This window comes from Embiotoca jacksoni, unplaced genomic scaffold, assembly GCF_022577435.1.
Source record: "Embiotoca jacksoni isolate LCO1_2020_lvr unplaced genomic scaffold, fEmbJac1.0.p SCAF_35, whole genome shotgun sequence".
NCBI lineage: Eukaryota > Metazoa > Chordata > Actinopteri > Embiotocidae > Embiotoca > Embiotoca jacksoni.
The window spans coordinates 1208737-1233245 of NW_027185387.1; the positions used below are offsets into that span (position 1 = coordinate 1208737).

At 43.0% G+C, this 24509-nt stretch overlaps 1 protein-coding gene across 3 annotated transcripts in view; it reads left to right on the forward strand.

Annotated features, from left to right (window-relative positions):
* LOC138207994 (protein kinase C-binding protein NELL1-like) overlaps nt 1-24509 on the forward strand; it is a 252661-nt gene that overhangs the window by 73090 nt on the left and 155062 nt on the right. For all 3 annotated transcript variants that reach the window (XM_069165603.1, XM_069165604.1, XM_069165601.1), the window contains exons 5-9: nt 5310-5406; nt 14833-14905; nt 15452-15534; nt 21099-21233; nt 23132-23234. In XM_069165603.1, the coding sequence (XP_069021704.1) occupies nt 5310-5406; nt 14833-14905; nt 15452-15534; nt 21099-21233; nt 23132-23234 (491 nt within the window). The remainder of the gene's footprint in view (nt 1-5309; nt 5407-14832; nt 14906-15451; nt 15535-21098; nt 21234-23131; nt 23235-24509) is intronic.

Below are 24509 nucleotides of genomic sequence, written 5' to 3' on the forward strand. Positions count from 1 at the left end.
TTTCAGTGTATAGGACACTCTTTTTTAGCTGCCTGCCGGAGCTTGCACAGAAACCAGTCTCCCACCCGCCTTCAGTGACTTGGCATATCCCAGCTTGTGCTTTTTGGCAGCAGATAAACGGAGAGCTTTTGAGAATTTTGTCCCACGGTGAGGCAAGCGATTGAAAAGAGACATTGACTCCCGATTTCTGACTTTGTCTCCCTGCCAGAGGAGAGACACAAACACAGTAGAGAGCATCTCAAGCTCAACTTGTGGAAAATTTAATCTGGTCTGGAGTTTAGTGCGGCCGACAGATATTGGCAGGGCAAACGATAAAGGCTGTTATTGAGATTGTTCTTTTGAAGGGAAGCCACGAAGGCTGCCAAATACCTAAATAAATTGTGTCTAACTTTTGAAGACGAAAGCTGTTAGTTTTGGAATTTTCTGACATGTAATCCTTAAGTTAGACAGACATGGCTTTTGATGGCATTTGTGGCTTTATGTAGTGTCTATTCAGTCTTTTTTTTTTTTTTATTTTTATTTACTCTTATCAGTGGCTTCAGGATGAACTTGGGAAGCAGCCAGCCAGTGTTGCTGAAATCCTGACTGCCTAAGATTAAGTGTAGTTTATTCAATTCTGTCCGTAAATCGGTGGAAATGAGGCAGCCTGGCAGCTTATTGAAATGGTCTGTCAACAAAATATGTGCTATGTAGTTAGATTTGGATTTATACAGTCTGCCATACGGTTCTTCCACAGTTCTAGCTCGGCCATAAGGCAGCACTCTCCGCATCCGGGCGTTGTCTCTTTGCCTCAGCCTCTCCATTCACATGAACGATGGCGAGTCGTTCCACACCTGCCTGACTCTTCCTTCGGTATCGAGATGTGGGTCTCTCTCTCGCGCTCACATGCACACAAGACTGTGATAAAGGTTAAGAGGAGCAGTGGGAAAGTGGAGCAGCGCTGCCCCATTTTAGTGGTTATAGATGACGTTAAGAAGCCGGGTTCATCTGGCTCCACTGTATCACGTGTTCCCCGCAAACCGCTCGGTGTCCGCCGAGCTTTGATTCATTAGCGTTCCCTCTCTAACATACTGCAGATCGGGGGTTTCCAACCTTTTTTCCACTATGACAAAATGAAAGTGTCTGAGATCTACTCATGTTTAGCAACATTTTTTCACATAGCTGAACTCCACCCAAACTAACTGATTTAACCGGAACAATGCAGTGTTTCCCTTTCATTTGAGAACCCCCCCCCTTAAAAGAAACAGATATCTGGGTCAAAACCTAGTATATGGCTGGACCCTGTGGAATCTGCAGCGCTTTTATTTTGAAAGTAGCGGCGTTCAGCTTACCTGCCGTGTAACTTTGATCTCTGACTCACTCGGTAACAGACACTCGCTTTAAGGACACCCGCTGTTGCGGTCCAACCGAAAATGTTGTATTTATGTTGTTTACCTAATTTATTAGCACCCGTTTCTCTCAGTGTGAGAATCTCTGCTGTGTTTCTGATCTCTGTGTGTGTGATGGGAGAGAGGGGAGATTGTTCACTCGTTAATCGATCGTGTTGATAGCGTCATTCTCTTGGAGAGGTAAAAAAAAAATTGCAGAAATTGATTTCTAAATATATTCAGGAGGCTGTCAAATATACCAAGGCATGCTGTGTCGAACCGTGCCTGATCTACTCAGAACCGGGTCACAGGCTGCTGGTAGTTCGCCAGCTATGGTTTGGAGACCGCTGCAGTAGATGCTAAGGAATCCTCAATATTTTAGTCCTGGTTGATTTGAAGATACGTGTGGCTACTGCTCTTGATGACAGGAAGAGCGGTTTAATATTTTAGGACCAACTTCTTGAACAGCTACTTCGTCAGAAATACATCTGAAGAGAAACTTGTGCATTTGTTTAAAAAAAAAAAGCAGCCAAACCGGCGCGTGTTATGTTTTAGTACAGACCTGGTAATTGGTCATAATTATCCATCATGCCACAAGCCACTGGAACCTGATTTCATGCTGCACACATCCCAAGAAGTTTTGCACACATCAGCAGCGCATGGTGAAGTTTGGTACCCTTGATGTGGAGTTGCCTGCAGCTCTTCATCTGCTCGCTGTGGCTTCCTCCTCTCATGTTGGACTGAGGGCAGACTGGATGAAACAGTGACTCATTATTGCCTGTGGAGGTGTGGGGTGGTGTTCAGAGAAGGCATGAGACGAGCTGGTTAAAGCATGCTAATTGCTGTAGATGTGTGTATCACTATATATTCATTAATGAATGACTATGCTGAAAAAAATATGAATTGTATCTCTTTTTTTTTCTAAATAAATGAAAACTATTGCTGTGTTCCGAATGACAGACTTTCTTTAGTACAATAACAATTAGTGCTCTTGCGTCTTAGGTCTCTTACTTGTGTAGTGCAGGAATTTTAACAGTAGAAGTGTTGTTTCAAATCGCACACTTCCGCTTTGCACTGACCGGAAATAACCGCAGCATGTGAACGCATCACCCGCCAAAATATCTGCAGCTTTAACTATTTTACCGAGAAATGAACGTGTTCTCGTGTCCTCTGTTTAACACACTCAATAAACACAGATAACTTCAGTCCAGCAGCAGTAGTAAAAAAAGAAACACTTATGCCTGGTGTTCAGGAACAGCTGCAGCTTCCTCAGACGCCTTAATTTGAAAGTTTTTCAAGTCGGTGGCCCTGCCCCCTTTCCTCTACCTAGCCAAAATGGCGACTGTTTCGGGTGGAAAGTGTCCAGCGTCTCACACTTCCTTTTTTGGACCGTTTTGGAGTGCATCGTCCTGGTACTCGTAGTGCACTGCTTGTTTCTGTACTTGACAGGGTGAACAAACGTATGCACTCAAACTGAGTGTTTGGTATGTAAGTATGCTATCTGGAACACAGCTTATATGCAAAAAGGTTTTATTGAAAAAAAAAAGTTAATCCTAATACGATTAATTCATTGTATTTGCTCACATTCTCTTCTCCTCCGTGGGTTTGAAAGCTATAGCTGCTACTCGGTGCTGCGCCGTGGTGATAGAAGAGCACTGTACATCACACTGTACAGTATGTTGACTGGTGTGTCACCTGCACTGCGACGACAATTAGGTGTTGACGGCTGCGGCATCTGTTGTCAGACCGTGCAAACGCGCCTTTGAGCACATCGCCATTCTAATTGGCTGCTCTGCAATGTTCCCCCTGTGAGAGTCCCAGCCAGTTGACGAGAGGCGAAGGTGTGGAAAGCAAAGACAGAAGGGTGGTGGAGAGGGGGGGGGGGGGAACGAAAATATGGTACGATCACATAACCTCTACATTCTCTATCGCAGTGACGCCTCGCCCAGCAGGTGGGAAATAAGCATAAACAGCATTGAGGCACTGCAGCAACTAATGAATAGGCACCAAATGTGTGTACGTACATACATGCATATAAGAAGAAAACAGGCCATCCTACTGTTGTTTTTAGCTGATTCTCTCAATCACCGAGAGAAATTTGCTCTGTTATTATTATTATTTCAGAGAGAATTACTTGTATTTCTGGCATGTTTTCAGTGTGATATTTCAACCCGGTAACACCGCAAAATGTGAAATAGACACGCTTTGGCCTGTCTAGGCTTGACAGTTTCATGTTTTCCTGTATTCAAAAATTAAACCTACTGCATGCATACAGTCATGTGATTTACAGGAAACTTTTAGGAAAAACACATGGTTGGTGTTAGGAAACGAAAAAAACAACAACCTCAAGAACAATGCTGTCACCTCCTGGATTTGAACCTTTGCCTCCTGCACGGCAATACCGCCGAAAAATGTGCTTTTTTTACTTGGTCACATGATCCTTTGTTACGTTACTTTTACGTGCGTGTAAGTTTCACGCTTAGAAAACGAGAAACTGTCACGCCTAGATAGGCCAAAGCGTGGCTCCCACACGATTTGCTGCAGTGAACCAGCTTGTCTATTTCACGCTTTGCCGTGAAACTGGGTCGGATATTTAGAGTTTCTAACCCACCTATCATTTATCACATGTGAATCTCTCCCTTGTTTTGATAGCATCGACTTGTTGTATTTGTCATAACCGTGAATCAATTTTGCGTTAAGTAATGTTTGTCTACTCGAAGCCATAACACACTCTGTGGAACAATATCATTATCTTCAGCTCTTACGGCTTGTTTCAAATGTTAATTGCATATTGGCAGTTGTTGTAGCTTTGATCTGCCGGCTTCGAAGAAAAATACAGCTGTATTGTTTGCTTGCTAAACGTCTTGGCTCGCCTTTGTACAGGGAAGGCAGCTTTGTTTGCCCATGGTTTTGTTTTGGGGGCTGACAAGTGCAGACATCCAGGGATTAGCCTTACTAGTGATATGTTGACATCACAGGGAGTCATTTCACTCAGTGCTAAACACAAAAACACTGCTTAATGGAGCTTTAAGTACAAGCCAAAGAAATGAAAAAAAAGAAAAAAAAAGACCAGGATTTACAGTATGTGCATGGGATGGTGACGGTCATATATCAGGACCAATCACCTGCCCAGACGCTCACCTTTCTGGCTCACAAATCTCCCTTTTGGAAACAACCCCCACCACTAATAACAAAAACAAAAAAAAAAGTTGTATTTTGTATGATGACCTATCGTCCCTCCACTTTCATGAGTCCTCAGTATATCCCTAGTAAAGCCTGCCATATTGCGAGAAGTGGTACTGTGATCTCTTTTGAAAGATCCAAATAAGTAGTATATTACTGGATGTAATGCCCTTCCCAGGGAGCTGAAATAGAGAACAAGAGAGAAATCAGCTGAGTGTGTCTGCGAGGGCTCATAGTGTGAGAAGGAGAGGGGGCGGGGGGGGGGGGGGGGGGGGGGGGGGAATTGTTCTCTGACATCCTCACTGAGGCCCATTCGGAGCTCACCGCCATCGTTAAGCCCACCTTCAGTGCAAGGGAGGGAAAAAAAAAAAAAAAAAATATGGTGCTGAATGACGCGGAGGATGTTTGCCTTGATAATGCCAAAGCCTGTTTGTGTCTCTGTCAGGAGTCGCGCGGTTAATCCAGCCCACATCCCAGGTCCAGATATCAATACCGTGTTAGAGAGCCGTGGGGCGAGACTGCCTGTCATGCTTGAGGAGAGGAGGCTCTGCTCTACGCTCCCATGAAAGGAGAAGGGGAGGGCGGGCGGGACGCGCACACACACACGAGTCTGTTGGATTTACTCTGGCATTCAGCTGTATTGGATCAGTGTTCCTGCCAGACCGGGGACAAAAAGAGGAAAAAAAAAAAAACAACAACCTTGTTTGTGTCCGTGTCGTTATCATAACCAAACATTCTCCTCTGGTTTGTTGTTGGCAGGATTTATGAGCGGGTGATAGACCCTCCTCAGATGGAGCTCACCCCAGGCAGCGGAGTGTGGTTGGGCCAGCACAGCCACAAGCACGGTCTGTTTAAGGTAAGACTCCACAGATGATGCACACGCACACACACACACACACATACGCACACACACGCACACACGCACGCAAAAACACATATACACAAACGCGCGCACACTCACTTCGCGTACCAGAACGTGCGCCGCATTCACTATCACCTGGTATAATTGGCCATATTTGCAGCGGGCTGTGTTGGTGGAAGAAAGCCAAGTGTAAGATACAAGGAAAAAGAAGTACTGAAAGCTCATAAGAAGAGCTGCAAAAATATATAAAAAAAAAATAGAAGCTCAGCGTGTGCTTTGAAATGCTTATTCCCGAGCTCACCGCAATCTTGTCGATTTCTAATCGTTGCTCATTTTCTCAGGCTCCTGCGCGCACTCACAGCGGGGCAGGGACACGGCGGAGTATCACCATGCTCATGATATATTCCTCCCTCTCCTGCCCACCCCGCCATGCAATCAGTGGGCCTTGTATTTTTTTTTTTTTATTATTATTTTTTCTTCTATGTAAGATATTGATTAGCCACCAGGCCTTACTGTGCTGTAAATTATCCCCCCCCCCCCACCCGCCCATTATTTGACACGGCTGCTCACGAGCACTGTTCCCGCTCCGTCGGCCTCCTCCTCCTCCTCCTGCATCGAGACTTCAATGAGCTCCCTTCTTTTCTGGAGGAAAGGCTTCTTGGTCTTTGAAAGACGCAGCTCCATCATCCCCAGCTTCAATATACCGCAGTCAGCTCGGTGCCGGGGAGTCTGTTTACCCCTCGACGTGCGAGGAGCGCTCAAAAAAAGTGTTTGTCAGCAGCAGCAGCAGCAGCAGAGGCAGATGGCGTGGAGAAGCGGAGGCTCGTGTGAAGCGACTGAGAGAATGTGGGAAGTTTCCCCCTTCAGGTTTTACACGGGGATGAGCTGGCGTCTCGGCTGACAGGTGCACTTGTGACACCTCGAATCAAGGACCGGTTGCTCAAGTCTATCAGAGGACGCCATTTTGAGCTACACCTTTTTTTGTTTCTAATTATCTCCTCCCGCTCATGCGTACTTATGAGCCAACGGTACAATTAGTTGTTCTGCGTACATCTACAGTGGCATCCATAAGTCTGAGACCACGAGTGAAGATGTTGCCCGTTTTGCATTTCAAATTTAAGGCAACAATTTCCATTACAAAATGATATGAGCCTCAACAATTTGAGTGGAAATTAGATTTTTTTTTTAATATATTTTTTTAATTTTAGGATTTGTTTGCCCCCTTTTTTCTTTAATGACAGCAGCACTTGAGCTTTATTGGCTCCATAAGTTTATCCAAAACCCAATAACCCCATGTTATCCCGGTATGATCTGGCAATGTTACAAAACCCTCTTTGTTATGTCACGAAATGTTTCATTTTTCTCACTCTGAGTTGCCTCATAAGAAGTGAGGTTTGAGTTCAGGTGACTGTGAAGGAAAGCCCATGACAGTCAGCTTTCTTTGGTCTTCAGGTACTTTTTCAAAGCTTTGAAGTGTGTTTGGGGTCGTTGCGGTGCTGCAGTATGAATCGTCTCCGAAGAAAGGAGTGCTACTTCTCCTTGGTCAGGATGGTGTCACTAGTGTAGGTATCAACAGTGGTGCAATGCACCGGGGCCCTGGAGGTCCGCAGATTAAAAAAAAAAAAAAAAAAAAAAAAAAAAAAAGGGCCTCTGTTAATATTATAATATGATGTAAAGGAGCGTTATTGTTGCAATAGTTATACTATATATTCCACATCCCTACTGTGTTCAGTTATGCTTTAAGTCATAACTTATTTCATGTATCTATATTCGTCTCGCCTTCGTCTTTTTACAATGTTCCAAAACTGCATGTTCTTTTTCGATAAATTTCCACCCATCGCTTATTTGGTTTTATTTGCTTTATATTCCCAGCGTGGCCCTTTATTGGAACAAAAGCATGCTGGGAACTGCTAATCGGTTTGTCCAATTTGTGATCACTCAAAGTCGTAACGTCTTTATTTTTTTTTCTTTCTCCGACGGTTCAACCTCGGAGCAAGAAGTTCGGTGAACGACGAGACGCGAGCTCGAGCTGATAAAATCTTCAGCTCTTCAACGGCTGGTTTTGCAGGACGGGAGGTGCGTTGTGTGCTCCTCCGCGGCGAGATTGATCGTGTACTTTGCAATTATCTGGAGCGGTTGTGCGTGGACGTCCGCGCCTTTGTGCACTCGAGAGAATGCCTTTGTGTCGGTGGCCGCACGCGGAGGCCGAGAAGATTATTTGCACCGCGGGCCGATCGCCACCGTTTCATGCTCCTGGGTGGCGTCGATTCAGTGCGACTCCGGAGGAGGCGAAGCTCGACCCTCAAACTTGAATACCGTGTTTCACCCCGGGTCAGTATCATTCCCTCTTCTCTTTGTCTCCTTGCATCCGCCCATTATTTACTGACGGAAATCTTTAACTCGGATTCATCAGCGAATAGAACGTTTTCCCGCCATCCACTGTGAAATGATGATGTCCCCCCTCTTAAGTGTCTGTCCTTGTTCTCCCTCCTGAGAGACGGTTCCGAGACGCTCCCCGTCCTCTGACACGACTATTAGTCAGCCCTGTTTTCATGGCGCTTTTGCTCATCGGAGTCTTTTGTTGTTTACTTAACAAATTCTAGCGTCAGTGATAAAGTGGCTTTTCCATCTCTCTGTGAACAAAACTCGATGTATTGATTTTCGGATGACGTGGTCACTTTTGTTCGCCCCCGAACGTGCTTTGTCTGCAAATGCTCCAGTTTTTGCAAAGTGTTTGGATCGCCATGCGCTCCCCCCCCCCCCCCCCCCCCCCCCCCCCCGTTAGAGAAACTTCAATGTCGCCTTATTTGACGGTAAAGAAGCCCCTCTTTGTTTAGAATACCAGTTCAAGGACCGATATTCTAGCAGTTCTGATTTTCACGTTTCAATATTTACTGAACGAGCCTCTGAGTTAACCAAATCATCTCAAAAGAATCCCTTGAGCCGATAAAAGTCAAGTAAATCGAACCTTTTGTGCAAAGGAGTTAAAAGCTAATTGTCAAAAACATAGACTGGTCACAGACTGCCCATTGGACAACCGCTAACAATGGTTTGGTTACCAATTTAGATGCAATGCCTTGCTAAAGTTAGCCTTGCAGCTACCTAGCTGTATTTGAGCTTGAGCTATCCGTTTTCTGTACGTGTGTGTTAAAATTTGCTTCCACTTTAGAGAAAGAAGACAAGATTAAAAAAAAAAAAGTTTAATTTCCATTTAAAAAAAAAAAAGTATATTCCACCCTTTAAATCAGAGTTGTACAAACACTGGAAGCATGGCGACACAGCAAGTCTGGTTCTCTCCTAAATAGAAAATAAATTTAAAAAAAAAATCCCCCCCCTACTACTTCAAAAGCTACTAATTAACACATTGTAAGTTTAAAAACTGGGAAAATAGAAGCACAAGTTTATACAGGGGACTTTAGGAGACACAAACACACAAACAGAGATGCCGGTGGCGTGAGGGAGTCAAAGACAAAACCTAACTTTCCAACTTTTTCGCTGCTACTCCTTTGCTATTCTCCTCACACTTCCTCAGTCGGTCCCTTCTTTAACCTGCTGAAGATGAGGGGGATAAGCAGAGCCTCCTTACGTCTCCTCGTGCCTAAAGCTGGGAAGGGGTGAGGAGAACTTGTCGGGGGAAATGGCAGAGAAAGAATAAAGAGTTGAAGAGGAAAAATAGCCGAGAGCCATAGAAGTAACGCTGCAGATAGAGATAGGAGGTGAAATAAAACAGCAGCTGTAATCTATCCCATTCAGCATTCGGGAGTGGGATGGCGATAAGACAGGCTAACTAGGCCTTTAAATAAAACATATTGAGCCCTGACGGTGGCTGGAGACGCTCCTTCGTTCTCTCACCCCCCCTCCCCCCTCTCCTCCTCCTCCTCCTGGGAGCCTCTTCATCGGAGGGAGCTACTGTAATAAATTATCTTTATCTAGAATCCATTGTGCCAAGGATGCCGACTCCTCAGGGACGCTGCGAGCTCGTTTGGAGCCGGTGCTTTTTGCGAAACGCTCGCTCTTTCATGCACCGCAGGACAATAATGAATCTAACGTGGACACTGATGGAAAGCTGGAACACGTTACGTAAGGCAGCGTGAGGTTTCACAGCTTTGATCACAGTCTTGCATTCCTCTTCTCGTCGCCTGGTTGTCTGAATTAGTTTGTTCATGCTTTGTTCACGTATTTCACCTTTTGCAACATCATCATATTAACGACATGATTTTTTTTTTGTTTCCCCTCCATACATTACGCGGTGTGCTCTTTCTGTTCAATCAAGTAGTAGTAGAGTTCAGTATGGGGTTCATTTACCCTGCCGTTAGAAGTAGATTGGGGGAAAAAGGAAACTGGAAAAAAAAAAAATCAACATTTTATGAAATACAGTTCAATTTTATGCAGAGCTGAACTTTAAAAAAAGTTTCTATAGTGTGATTTTCCTTGTTTTTTTGGGAGTCATTTAATAATGGGATACGTTAAGCCCTGAATGTATAGTAAATCCCTCAATCCGGCATTGGTGAATTAAGAGTTGGTTCTCACTGAATTTGTGATGTATAAATCATTTGCTGAATTGATAAATACGACACCAACATTTTACTCGTCGTTGTCTCACCATTAGCTCAACGAGTAGCTTCGGCACTGGAGACTTCATTCTAAACAGCTCCTCCTTACGGTTCTATATCTTTGTTGTGTTGCTTCGTGTTCATCAGGAAGCCTCCTCTCGGATTTGATTGCACTTTTGCACTTTTGCACTTTTTTTTTTTTTTTTTTTTTTTTTTACATATTTGGGCCCCTAAAGTCTGAATGTGTGTGTTGTTTTTTTTTTTTTTTCCCAAATTCCCACCCCTTCTTCTCGGTTAAATTGCCCAGCGAGTGTTTATCACAGAGAGAAACTCGGCTTTGAAGTCGCAAATTCGTTACAATCTACATGAAGCGCTGCATCCGTCTCCGCCTGCACTTCTCTTAATTGCATCATTTCTGAAGTCTCAATTGTTCCACAACGTACTCTATGTCAAAAATAATCTACTTACAAGTACCTGCAACATGAATGGACCCTTTCTGATGATCTGGTGACAAAACATTCAGATAATCCAGCTTTGACATCACTGCTGACTTCTATACCGTCTCCAACATAGAGCCGACATTACAGCCCGCTTTGTATGAAATAATAATAATAATAACATGGTATTTGTGGGCCTCCACTACAGCTGAGTTATTAGTCTGAGTGTCACTCCCTGGTTTTGGCTCCTGGCCACCCGCGGTCCTTCATGACATTTATTTTCCTTCAGGCACTATAAGCACATATTTTTTTTCAAATTGCTGAGTCATACAGTGTTCCACAAACATGGTTCGGATGTTTCGGTTGCCTGAGTCCAGACAATCACCTCTGCACAACTATAAAAAGACATCATGTTTTATGGTGCGATACAATTTTCCCCTGAAATAAAGGCTAATATATAACAAAAACCCTCTATGTCAAATCAAATGATGGAAGGTTTAAATCGCCAAGACTGTCCTGAAAAAAACAAGATACAGCATAAACAGTTAGCCCCTATAATGACCAAGATACGATCTTAAATGTGAAGGTAGTGAAATTACCCTGAAATGTTTGAGCCCACAGGGATTAAAGGGTTCAAATGCTTTTTTTTAATAATCCTTTGCAAACACAGTTTAAAATGTTTGATGGCTGCAGGTGCGCCAAATCAATACTGTCCCCCACCGGTTTGATGTTAAACTGGGGGAGCATTACTATCATCATCATCATCATAATTATTTTCTCCTCTCTTGCTCTTTTCGTTTGTCTTTCACTCACTCCCCCCCCCCCCCGCCCCACCAATCACGCTTGTTTAATTAGTGTTGTCAGTGTCGGTTTAGTCCCCAGAGATGAACCGCAGGTGGAGGTTAAATCTTCAGACCCTGCTGGAACATGAAAAGGTCATGTTGTGCATGATCAAACCGGGAAAGGAAAAAAAACAAAAACAAGGAAGCGCGGGATGAGGCCTCGCCTCTGCCAGCGTTGCCCGAAGGCAAAAAGCTCCGGCCAAACACGTCCGGCCTATTATCGCTATAATAAACAAGATAACTGGGAATTATGACGGGTAATTTTAGCAGCTATAACGGCGAGTGAACTCGTGAACGTTTGGGGACGCAAAGGAAAACAAACGATGCATAAAACTGTATAAACGCGCACTTTGCACACACATTTGCGCTCCTGCTGAGGAGCAATATTCATTCCCTTTATGAATGACTCGTAACTAAACTTCAAATCAATGCTAATTCTAATCTAAACCCTTAATGGCTCTTCCCGGCTACTTTAAGCCTCGGTTTGATAAAGTCTCATCATTTTGAGGATTTTTTTTTTTTTTTTTTCCCAATCATTTCATTATGAAGACATTTGTTTATCATACAGTTAAATGAAATCACACCTCTAGTATTTTCTGTTTTGCAGGACCATCTGTAAGTACTCAGCCGAGGACACGGCTGTAATTGCTTTGTCTCTACTGTAGGCTTCAAATGTTGAACTGACGCTTTTCAGCTTTACCTTGAAGATGTTTGCGAGTCACGTATTAATTTTTATTTGTTACTGCACACAAGGCTACTTAAAAAAAACAACCATCCAAAATACACCGGCTCCACCTTTTATTTCTTTCACTTCAATGTCTGACATTGTGTTGACGCTCACCTTCATGCAACCAATCAGGCGCGTTGACAGCTTGAGAGCGGGCCGTCCAATTTTTCAGCCCTTTTAGCTTTGGTTTGGTCTTTCTTACACGTATTTGTCGCTTGTTTGATTTACTGTCCTGCAGTTAAGTCTTCCGTCATGAAGTTGGTGACACTTTGTTTTGCCCCAAAACAGCATCCTGTTCCTGCTGGAAATGAAATTGATGACATCGATGACACTAAACTACAAAACAAAATGCTTTTAAATCCGTAACAATGAGCTAAAAGTTCTATAAAACCACTCTGCGGAGTTGGAGACAATACTTTGTGGGCCAATCCCTGTCATATTAAATGCAGTCCTTTGATTCAATATGAAAATATCGATTAGATGAGCTTTAAAACTGAAAGTCAGCGTTTCTTTAGTTCGTTTTAAATCCAATGTGCAGCTGTACAGAGACAAAACGATGGGAAATGAGTCACTGTCCTTACACTTAATGTGCTGTATATAGCATAAATTACAGCGGTGTAATTGCACATTCTACCATGGGAGCATGATTTCTAGATAGTGCTATTCTCACAGTCTTTGTAATGCAATGTACCATGCATCAGCCGTGTGTGTGTGTGTGTGTGTGTGTGTGTGTGTGTGTGTGTGTGTGTGTGTGTGTGTGTGTGTGTGTGAGAGAGGAGAGATTTTATGACTTTGAATTACCTACTGATCATTGACAGTAATGTGTGGTCAGGGCTCCCACACTACACCACTGGGACAGACATCTGTGATCTACACCTTCATTTCCATTCTGAGTGACACTGACAATCTCTTCACCGTCTACTGCTCACACCGACTCTCTCTCTCTGTGTGTGTGTGTGTGTGTGTGTGTGTGTTTGTATTTGTGTGTGTAAGGGAGAGACAGAGTGTGTTTGTTCTCAATCTGTGCTGCAAGCCTGTTCGCCCCAAGGCCCCTCCATCTGTGTCTCTATGTGAAATAAAGGCAGGTGTTGCTTGCATCCAGCCCAGCCAAACGCACTGGAAATGGCTTTCGCATACACGCGTAGCCTAAAAAGCAGAGGCGAGGATGCAGATTGTGCTTCGAGGTCTTGAATCCTAATGTCCTTCCAGCGTGTTCTTTCGAAGGAACCACTTTGGAGGAATGCTGAGAGTTGATATTACCCCCCCCCCCCTCCTCTTTGGGTGTGCATGTTTGTGTGTGCGGGTGGTGGTGGTGGTGGCGGCGGTGGGGAGGGGCGCACCTCGGTGTCTGTCGTCTTGCAAGTTCATTTTATTTTCCATTAGAAAGAGTGTCGCTGCCCCCCCCCCCCACCACCAGCACCACCACCAACCCTCCCTCCAAGATTGTTCCCTGTGGTCATCATGAAGCCTCTGTTTACCAGCCGTGCAGCTGTGGCGGTAGCCTGTCATTCAGAGTGATTGACAGACAGTCTGTTAAAAGGAGTAGGACTCTGAGTTTAAAGTTATACGTCCGCCTGCGCGTGAAGTCCTCCTGCTTTAGTTCAGTTAGGAATGGATGCTGTGTGCAACGGCACGAGTTTATTTTTACTCCGTTTCTGAAACACTAGCACTTGGATGAGGGCGCATGGGTGCGATAATTATGTTTTTTTTCTATTTGGAGACTGTTTCATTATCGGTTGCTTTTCTTCCGACGATCTCCAGTTTTTCTACAATTCAAGATTCCCACGGAATTAGGCCAAGTTTAGATTTCGGTGCAGTTTCAAATATTTTTGTGTGAACGTTTTTCGTGTGTTGTTGAAAGCAGATCTGGGTCCACATGCAGATGAAATATTTCTAAATCTTATGCGTTATTAAAGCAAGTTTAAAGAATTATGCAGCCTTCAGAGAGGTAGACACTCTCTTGTGCTTTTTAGTTCAGCTCTTATATGAAAGCACTACACTTGATAAAGATAAAACGGGAAAGCCTTTTTATGTTCTTACTAATCATATATCTGGCTGTTACTTCTTCTTGTATCTGGCATGCAGAATGTTTTGGGATTTATTTGTGCGGGTTTTAGATGTCTGTCTCTGAGGCATCTGCCTCTATCCCAATATAATGAAGGTAAATGGAGATTTTAGTTTAGTTAGTTTTAAAAAGTCATTTAAGAAAACTGAAAAACATTCTTTACACCAACAATTTTAAACTTTATTTCCTTTATTAAAAATGATATTATCACACGGTTACTTTGTTGATCTACCACTTTGGTTCAAACTCAAATATCTCGACAACTACTGGATGGTTTGTCGTGAAACTTGGTACAAATATTCACCGTGCACATCGGTTGAGCACTGATGACTTTGGCGATCCACCGACACCAGCAAAGTAAAGTTTTTGCTTATCCTGTAACACATCTCGACATCTGCAAGATATACTTGCCCGCAAGTTTTTTTAACTGAATGTTCACGAATCCTACGCTTGAATCATAACTTTAAACGTCAACTTTTCGTCTTTCTACAACGATGCATGACCACATGCCTAAACTCAGCCTCAAGCGTGCTTTGTGTTTAGTGCTAATTAGCACGCTAAGATACGAACATTGTCCCTGCTAAACATCAGTACTTCAGCATTGTATTTGTTAGCATTTTAACATGGCAAAGTTAGCAATTTGCTTCCAGCACTGTACACCCTCATTGAACTGCTAACGGGACTGGATGTTTTTCCAACATAATTTTGGTTTATTTGATCCGGAGAAAATATTCCATGTACACGCTTATCATTGTCTCTTTCTGTATCCCCCCCCCCCCCCTCTCTGTGTCAACAGGGCATTATTCAGGATGTGAAGCTGATATTCGCTCCCAACGGCTACATCACACAGTGTCCTAACCTTAACCGCAGTAAGTATCATGACAACACAGTATTCTATCTACTGAAAAGTTGAAAGAAAGAATAAAAACAATCTCCCTTGGTGTGTCTCATTATAAAAGTGGACTGTAACGGGCTGTGTCAGCTGGTGGTTGCCTTTATGAAAAGCTTTTTAAAAGGCTTTGTCGCCATTGACCAAACCTCCGTTTTCATTTCTTTACTCCAGTAGAGTCCTGTCTCCATTGTGCTGTACGGGATTTAGAGCAGCCTCATCTCTCCTTGCCTTGTTTCCCCATCTGTTTACTGTCAAACAAATTAAGATACAGGGCCGCCACTGTGCTACCGTCTCTGGCACTGATCAATAAGGCAATCGCACCTCGGCGCTTTATTATTGATAGTGCTCGCCACGAGCTCCTCTTCTGTTTTCTACCGGCCACCATGAGCTGTGTACAAGTGCAATGCAGTCAGGCTGATGATTTCTTTGCTTTTTTTTTTTTTTGCCTAAACCTAAATGCCTCCCTCTTCCTCTGTCTTTTCTTTCACTTCTCTGTTTTGGTGCGTCCCGTTCCTCCTTGGAGCCTGTCCGACCTGCAGCGATTTCCTGAGCCTGGTGCAAGGCATCATGGATCTGCAGGAGCTACTGGCCAAGATGACCTTGAAGGTAAGAACAAGGAACAACCTCTTGCATAGAAAAACCGCCTCCTCCAAGTCATAAGTCTATAACTACTTAGGAGAATTTACAATAGACTGCAACACTAGATTTTACCGAGAGGCTTTGCAGATCAAAGAAACACTGAATGTTGGCAACCATGTCGGTGAAAGACTTAAAAGCATTCAGTTAAAATATCAACTAATCCCTGACACATGAATAAATAAATGAAAAATGAATAAATAACTTCCTGCTTCACAGAAGCTGTAGAAATGATTTAACTGCTGCCTTCAACTGATGCGCATTGTTCCGTCTCCTCTAAATTCAGTATCTCATTTTGTGTTTAATTTCAACAAGACGGTGCCCAGTAAAGACAGAAATGATTGTTGGGAAAGGAAAACAAAGTGTACATGCGCCCTAATCTGTTTTTAGAAAATATGATTATCCTGTCAGTTATTACTGTGAGTGTGGATTAAAGTGGTTTTAAAAGACAAAAAATAAAAAGCACGGTAGAAATTAATGTTCAGGTAAAACGAAACAGGAAACAGACAATTATTAAATTTCATTATAACAATAGAGGGAAATGTTTAATGCGTGCTCTCTAGTGCCAAGATAATGCAATGTACCCAGTTATAAAGTTACGGCAGTGAAGAATTGTACAGTTCTGGAGCTTTTGACCACATGACACCGTTTTCATCCGCTGATTATGTTCAATTCCCACAGAAGTTATCTGTAGAAACAAGCTCTGTAATGATAATATCAAATATTTAATTTGAATAAATGTCTGTTATGTCAGTATCGCCGAATGACGTAACACAGTGGTGATTGATCCTGTGACCGACTGATTAAGGCCTTTGCATAGACACAAAACAGAGATAATTGAGATTTTATAGAGTTTCTGGTACTTTTTTTTATCAGTTCATATCAGGTTTAAAAGAAGGAAGGACGGAGGGATCAAAAACTTTGTTTTGGGAGCTTATTTGCTATTATTTAAATCAGCAAAGTGACTACAGAAAGAATCACAGTCATTGGCTCCTATCTAATGTTAAATTACAGATCATGGGACTAACATTTAATTTGGGAATTGCAATTTGTATCATTTTAGGTCAGATATACATAATTACTATAAATATCATTCTGACCTTCATCTTTATTTTTATCAAAGCAAATATGTCAATTTAAGGAGAGAGGGCTTGCACTATTTCTAAGACTAAAGGTCTTCATAAATTCTGTGTACGAGTGTGTGCGATGGACCCGAGTGTGTTCCCCTCCTCTGTGCGCGCGGGAGTGCTATCAGGCGGGAGTGGATGGAGCAAGGACACCTCAGTGGGTGGCTGAGCTATAGAATGATTTTCGGTGTAAATAAGGCTGAGATGAAGGCCATTACCCCACCGCTGCGTCGGCGCCGCCCTCCTTCGCATGAGCAGATGCTCGACCTACTGCCACTCGACCTCACCGCACATGCGAGTCGCAGCAGGTAGGATGCAATGATATAAAACGCTAAATGGCTTTTTGCACCCTACGCGTTGAGGAAAATAGAGGAATTCCAGCGCGAGTTGAATAATTGCTCCGCCCTGAGTGTGTGTGATGTGGAGTGTCAAGGTGAGGTGAGATGACAATGAGCTCTTCAGCGTGTGTGGATTAGCACGGCAGCATTTGCATGTATTACACTCGTGTCTTTGTGAGGGGGATCTCGAGCGTGCCAAAATTCTGAGTGGAAACGGCTCGGTTGCACCTTTGTTTTTTTTTCTTTTTTTCTTTTTGATACCTCAGCGTGGAGTTTCAATACGGCACACGTCCAATTTGATAATTTTCCTGTTTGAAAATGTTACCTAATAAAAAAAAGAAAAAAAAAAGAAAAAAAGAAACCCACCTCTACCTCCAAACTCCACCTGTGGTGTAGCCATGTGCACAAGGTTTCAGATTTCAGATGTCTTGTAGGAGAACTGCTGAAGGACATTTTCAGAATTTAAGTTCAGTTTTCAAACATGTTTATGCAGAGGAGCTTTTTCATTATAAAGGCCCTGTGATATATATATAAAATTTATTTTTTTTTAAAAATCCTCTTGATTGTTTCCAATTCATCCCTAAAGACTCTGAATCTTGCAGACGTTTCTCCAACTCAACCTACGAATTAGACTAACAAATCCCTCCCGAAACCTTTGTGTTATCTCAAAAATGAATTGGCACAAAGGCTATTGAGATTGTCTTTTTCGAGATGCTCGGGATAACGATCTAAAATAACCATAAATAGTTAAATATTCCCCTCCATTGCTGCTGAGATGCATTTTATCTTTTCTGAAAGCCATACAAGTAGATTGAACTCTCTTTAATGTTGTTAGTTAATGTCGACTGTACAATAACTCACCTCTGGCAAAATAAGACTGTACAATAACTGTATAATAACTCACCTCTGGCAAAATCCATCACATAACAATAACACTGTTGACTGTGTTTCTTGGTTGTTTGTATATAATATATATAGATATATACTGTACTGTATCTACTGTATATACTGTGCATTTTATATTTATATTTAATATTTTGTACTGCTATTTTACTGCTATTTTATTGCTTTTCTATTATTCTATTATGATCTTATTGCTTCTGTATGCTGCTGTAGCGAAAAAAATTCCCCTCGGGGATTAATAAAGTAACTACCTACCTACCTACCTACCGAGCAAAGAGGCTCACGGGTCACCTGTCTGTTATGACTGTAGGATAGATTTGCTGAAAAATGTACTCCAAACTTACAACGGCTACTCCTGGTGGAGGATTTCTATGTTCAGTTTGAGTTGGACTCAAAGCTTCTGGAAGATTTTGGAAATGCTGAATGTATTCGGATTATTTTGCTGACCCTGATAAAACATGTTTTTGGTGAAGTTGTTTTCCTGACTCTATACATCAAAAAGTGGCAGGTGAAAAGTTAGTGTGATCCATTGACATAATTATCAGAGCAAAAATGGGTTTTATTTATTTGTGCTGAGGGGTTATGGCATATCTTTGAAGCTGCAGTAGATCCACCATGTGGGCTTTTGTAGAGATATTTGATACCACAGTCTAGTGTTTCAGTATCTGCAGGTGAAATCCAATGCTGAGCAATAAATTAATTACAAAATCTACACTTGTTATCAATGCCAGTTTTGCCTTTAATCGCTTCGTTAAGCGATGTATAAATCCAATTAAAGACACAATTTGAAAAGAAATGTAATAATTTACCCATAATTCACTAAAATGCACAGATGCACAACCATTCAGGAAATTAAATCAAATTGATGTGGAGAAGATCATTTAAGTGCCAAAACCCATGAAAAGCAGTGTTGTCTTCTAATATTTCATAATTTTCTGTATGCTCTACATTGTGGAGGGAGTTATTAAAGATTATTTTTTTGTTGTTGTTGTTTTACCAGAATTTCTCACTGAATTTGCATCGTAATATTTAGTCTGACTGGAAGTCTCTCCCACCACTTGCATTCTAGGATGCTTCGAGTCATTTATTCCCACTGCGTTTCATTGTTACATCTAAAACATGATAATTACTTAATGACAAACATCTCAGATCCAAATTACAGAGACTCTAATTAAATGCTCACTGACCCAAGACCCATTCGTTCCCCCAGAACTGTTTGAAGATTCACCAAGATACATGTTTGACATATTTTTCAGACAAACAAGAAAGATACGATCTATAAATGCATCTTTTCCCTTGCCTTTATATTTATTTGGCTTTTGTCTTCAGCTGCTATTTCACTATTTCAGACTCATCTATCAACCGTAGGAGATGCAGTACACGCCTATTAGCCTCCGACTCCTTTGTGCGTTATCTCGGTGCCATTCGATGCTCGCCTTGTATATGAGCGGTATTCCTCTGCGGTGCCTCCACGGCTGCCTCCCCAGCCTTTGAAATTGCACTTCAAACATTTTTTTGTTTGGGGCTTTGACAGGACACATCTCTACCATTCACAGCTCACACAACAACAACAACAACAAAAAAGCCTCAGCGACATCCAGCATTTCTGTATGTATGTATTATTATTTTTTTGTATCCCTGAGAACCCTCTATCATTTCACAGCAAACCTTTCTTTCTGACACTGAGGCCTCAGCGGGTCTCAGAGGAGCAGACGGGGTGAAGGGCAGAGCTGCAGAAGAGCTTCGAGTGTCTTAAGTGGACCTCCACTTTCCCATTTGACCCACGTTGCTCAGATCAGTTGGACTTTTTAAACCCCCCTCCCCACACACACCTTCCCACCTTTGAAATGTGGGTCAGAGAGTACTTGAAGTTCATAGCTGTACGAGTTTATACGTGAACTGTTCTTTGTGTGTAATCAGTGAGTTTAGCTCCTATTAAAGGCCTTTTGCGAGCTTTGATTGCTCAGAAAAGAACCTCTTCTGACGCTGAACCTTGAAGTTGATTTTCAAGTGGAAAAATACATAAATTATGCTAATGATACTTTCATTTTACATGATGGTTACTTGGAGTGATGTCATTAAAACAAGATTGCATGAGAGTGTTTGCTCACAAGGTTTTATCTGTTGCAGTTGGATCAATAAGATGACAGATCAATGTTTTTAAATCATAATTGTTACTCTTGATATTATTTTCAGGCAAGTTCAACAGAGATGAAAATAAACAGAAGAAAATAATTTGGAGTTTAAGAAAATGAAGAAAAAGAAATTAACTAATCCAACACTGGCTCAGTGAAATTAAATTCACTGTTTATACTTTTAGTTTTATCAGCATGATGATGAATCGTTTTGACTGAACATATCTGGGAAATATTTATATTTGGCAGAATTTCAAAATGTTGAAAAACAGAAGAGGTCATTTTTTTTTTACAATATTCACTTTTGCGATACAACACCTGTTAGTAGCAAGTAAAACATTATATATTTTTATATATTTTTTTATGTTGAGGCACTCAGTATTCGGTTAAGATTGGGGGGAAAAAAAAAATCCTGGTTAAACGAAGTGCTTTTTTGCCGTGACACTCTGGATCCTGTGTCAAAATCCATCACTGTTGTCTGTAAACACAACACAAAACAATATTTGACGAAACTGATTTTGGTTTTAGTCTGATTTAATAATTCATAAAAGAAGGGTTACTACCTTGTGATTTCAAGTTGAAACCCTGGTCGGTCAAAGCCACGTGACCTCTCCCCCTCCCCCCCCCCACCGCCATTTGTCAGTCAGCGATGCATCGCCTCTGTTGAGAGAAACGGGTTTGAAGAAGAATGTCTGATCAGTGTGTCGGAATAGAAGAGTGGTGAGGCGGGAGCCGTCAGTCCTGTCTGTCATCTCTTAGTAGGTTATTGCCCGAGGTCTGGGAGCATGAGCGGAATAACGATCACGTATTATTCTATGTATGCCCCCCTTCTAATGAGCGGCTCCCGGTGGAGCCGCTCTCTGTGAAATCTGAACCGGGGGGCACGCCAGAAGGCGGGTGGTTGGAAGGTGGTTGGAAGGTGGTTGGACGGGGTGAGGACGGGGGCTGGAGGGGGAGGATGGGGGTGAACCTGCACTTTGAAGCACGCTCAGACTTCTGATTTGGCTTTTTTTGTGACTCCCGTGTTGCAGCTGAACTACGCCGAGTCCAGACTGACCCAACTGGAGGGCTGTCACTGCGAGAGGACCTGCGGCGCCAACGGCCTGGTGTACCGGGACAAGGAGCTGTGGGTCGAGCCCGAGAACTGCAGGAACTGTGCGTGTAAGGTGAGCGTCACCTTTGGTCCTCGCAGTCACATGGATGAGCCTCTGACTTTCAACTGCTCACGGCCGCGCAGTAGAAAATCTCCACCGCATCAAGTACTTGGATCTATTTTTGAACCCTTGGAAAGTACTGTTTTCTGCAAACGAGTGAATCTGCTACCGCGAGAAAAATCATTCGAACCTGTTTCCAATGGCATTTCAACTTGTAAAGAATCGGAGAGAAAGTCATTATCTTGAGCGGAAATCCTGGAAGTTTAAGTTGATTTTAACAGTTTAACATCAAATATATCATCTTATTCCAGTATTTTGGTGCATTTGTGTCTCTATGGTAACTGTAGAAAGGTGACAGGACATGAGTTGATAGAGACAGAGAGATGAAAGGTCCCCTGCTAGTTGTGGATCAAGGATGTTGCAGGCATTGGTCTGCAACCCCTCAGGCGATCAAGGTGCTCGAGCAATATTGTGCTCCATAATAAACATGCTTGGCCTCTTCATTCAAGTTACATGATGTCTACCGTGAGAAAAATATTTAAACCCAAGACGTGTTTTTTTTCTGCAATTTCAAAAGAAACTGCGTCACAACCACAGACTGTATATAAAAGTGGATGTACTGTAGCTTCCGGATCAAAAAAATTAGGCCGATGCTTGAAGTGCCTTGAGCTGCAATACCACCGAGTGCCACTGGAGGTCGGCTCCAAAAAAAGACTCCGGCTCCATCGACTCCCATTCAACTTGAAACATCAAGTCAATCATTTTTTTTCTCGCAATTCATTTCCACGTTGTTAGCTAAAGTCGCTCGGTCTTATCACTTTTCTGCTGATCCATCTTAAAATAAGCTCGTCCAAATATGGTCACTTCCTGCTCCAGACCGCTACTTACGAGCAAGATGGCGCCGGCCAAAACCCGAGCTAATGGGTGAAGTCACTGTTGGCTGCTGCTTGGGTACACCAAAGTGATAAATTACAATATTTATAACAACGTGACCTCTGGTACACTCTCCAGACCGCACACTAATTATACATAATATAATTTTTTTTAATGGACAGTCACTACAACCACCGATTTCCCCCACACCCGACACTTCGCTTCCTTAACTTGCCTTCCCATCAGACCTCCCTCTCGCCCGGCGCCTGCATCATCTCTCTCTGCCTCCTGTTAAGTGCCCGCTAATAAGCCTGCCTGCCTGCACTCATATGCACAGGAGGCAGAATTTGAAATGTGTTGAATCAGTCCATGCCGGAGCCCCCCCCCCCCCCCGGGGGGAATTAGACTCACTGCATCACTGCACATCAAGCGCGGGGTGGAGTTTAGTCAGTCTGATTTCCTCCCGTGGACATGCCATTAACTGATAACCGTGGCGTCCCGGGGGAGTCATTTCCGATGACTCATGAAATGAAGAGGCGCTTGCAGAGAGAGATATCAGCCTCAAAAAATTGAAGGCAGTCCTTCAGGGCCTGAATAACTACCTGCTATCAACAGGGCACTCCGGTTCAGAATGTACTCCATGATGAATCTCTTCTATGATTATGTAAAAATCATTATTTGTCTTTTGGGGGTTGTTGTTTTTTTTTTTCATCGTAAATATGATCGCTCTCAGTTTCAGATTGCAGCTCTGTGGGTTTGATTCAGAACAGTTTCGGGTCGGTTTACGCGTGTTAATGCTTCATTTGTTTAGTGTTGTCGGGTTTTTGATTACTTCTTTTTTTTTTCTCGGGATGAAAGCATGAAACTCAATTAATGCTCGAACAAATGAGTCACAGAAGCAGGTAGGAAAACGGGGATTTTTCAGCCGTGCCACAGGCAAAAAACAAAACAAAACGTTCACACCGAGTTTTGGATTGATCCCGAGGATGTTTGCGCGTTTTTCGTCATAAAAAACATGTCCATCATTTTCTTTCCAGAACGGCGTTGTGGAGTGTCGCAGGATTTTCTGTCCTCCCGCAAACTGCTCAGAAGACCTGCTGCCCGTGCATGTCGACGGGACTTGCTGCAAGACCTGCAGACGTAAGTGTCCGCACGCGGCGCTTGTTCAGGACGCAGGAAGCGGAAAAAAAAACAAAAAAAAAACACGTTGAAAGAGCCCCTCGGGGTGATGTTACAAAAATATCTTTCGCACCACACAAATAGCCTCAGCTCAAACATTTTAAACTGCTCAGTTCACACCCCAGATTCTCTAATTTCAAGGTGGTTGATGGTGTCGTTCTACAATTACAGACTCTGCGGGGCTCGATTAAGACTTGATATCAAGACTTTGCATGGTGGTGCCTTTTTTTTTTTTTTTTTTTTTGGGGGGGGGGGGGGGCTTGTTTTAGTTTTTCCAAAACCAAAGATTTCACGGGAAAAAAAAAAAAAGCGCGTGAAATGAATGACTAATTGATTCATTGATTATTATTGCAAACTTTAACGGTTAAATCTGCCGCTGTCATCCGCTAATAGTGAGCTGCCACAGTAACTGAGCTTGTGAAATGCTCAACCCGCCTCCTTGCTAATGTCGGTGACCCGGTCTACAACATGTCCAGTTCTTCTTACTTGCCAAATTAAGATACGATTTCTGGTCTCATCAAACCTTTTCAACCAAACAACCACAAAACTTAAGCTTGTCAGGAAAAACAGGCACCGGAGCTTTGTCTGAATTCATCCTCGTGTTAGCTCGTTCACTATTCCCTATGATGGACGCTCATTAGTTTACTCAACAGTGAGCTGTAAATTCAGATTTCCAAACACTTACCGATCATCTTCATTTTGGTGTCCGTCTCGTCTTCTGTTGCAACGTGGACGCTGCTTGTTTTGTTTTTTTTTCCATTGTGGAATTTTCGCGCGACTAAATTTACACACTCGTTACTCAGGCACTCAAATAAATGACCCAGCGTTTGGATTGTTTTACAACGTGCTGGCCTCGCCGCGCCGCCCGTCGCTCACGGCGTCAGTTTTCTTCTCCGCAGAACGTCCGGCACAGAATACGCACCCGGCACCTCGTCGAGCTGCTGGCGTTCATTAAAACGAGAAAAGAAATATGCTTGTTTTGCCGTCGTTTGGAAGGCCTTAATGCGAACGGAACCGCTGCAGGTACGGTGCCGTTGCTTGTGGGCGGTTCTCTTGCCGGCAACGGTCAAACTGCAGTAAACTATCTGGGGAGAGCGAAGGATGACGGTCGTGTGATTTTCACGGAACCTGAGATGGAAGCGCTATTTCAAGCGCAGGGGGAACTGCTCACGGACCCACGGACAGCCGCGTCTCCCTTACTGCGCCGCAGAAAAACCACCGAATCCCCCGACGTAT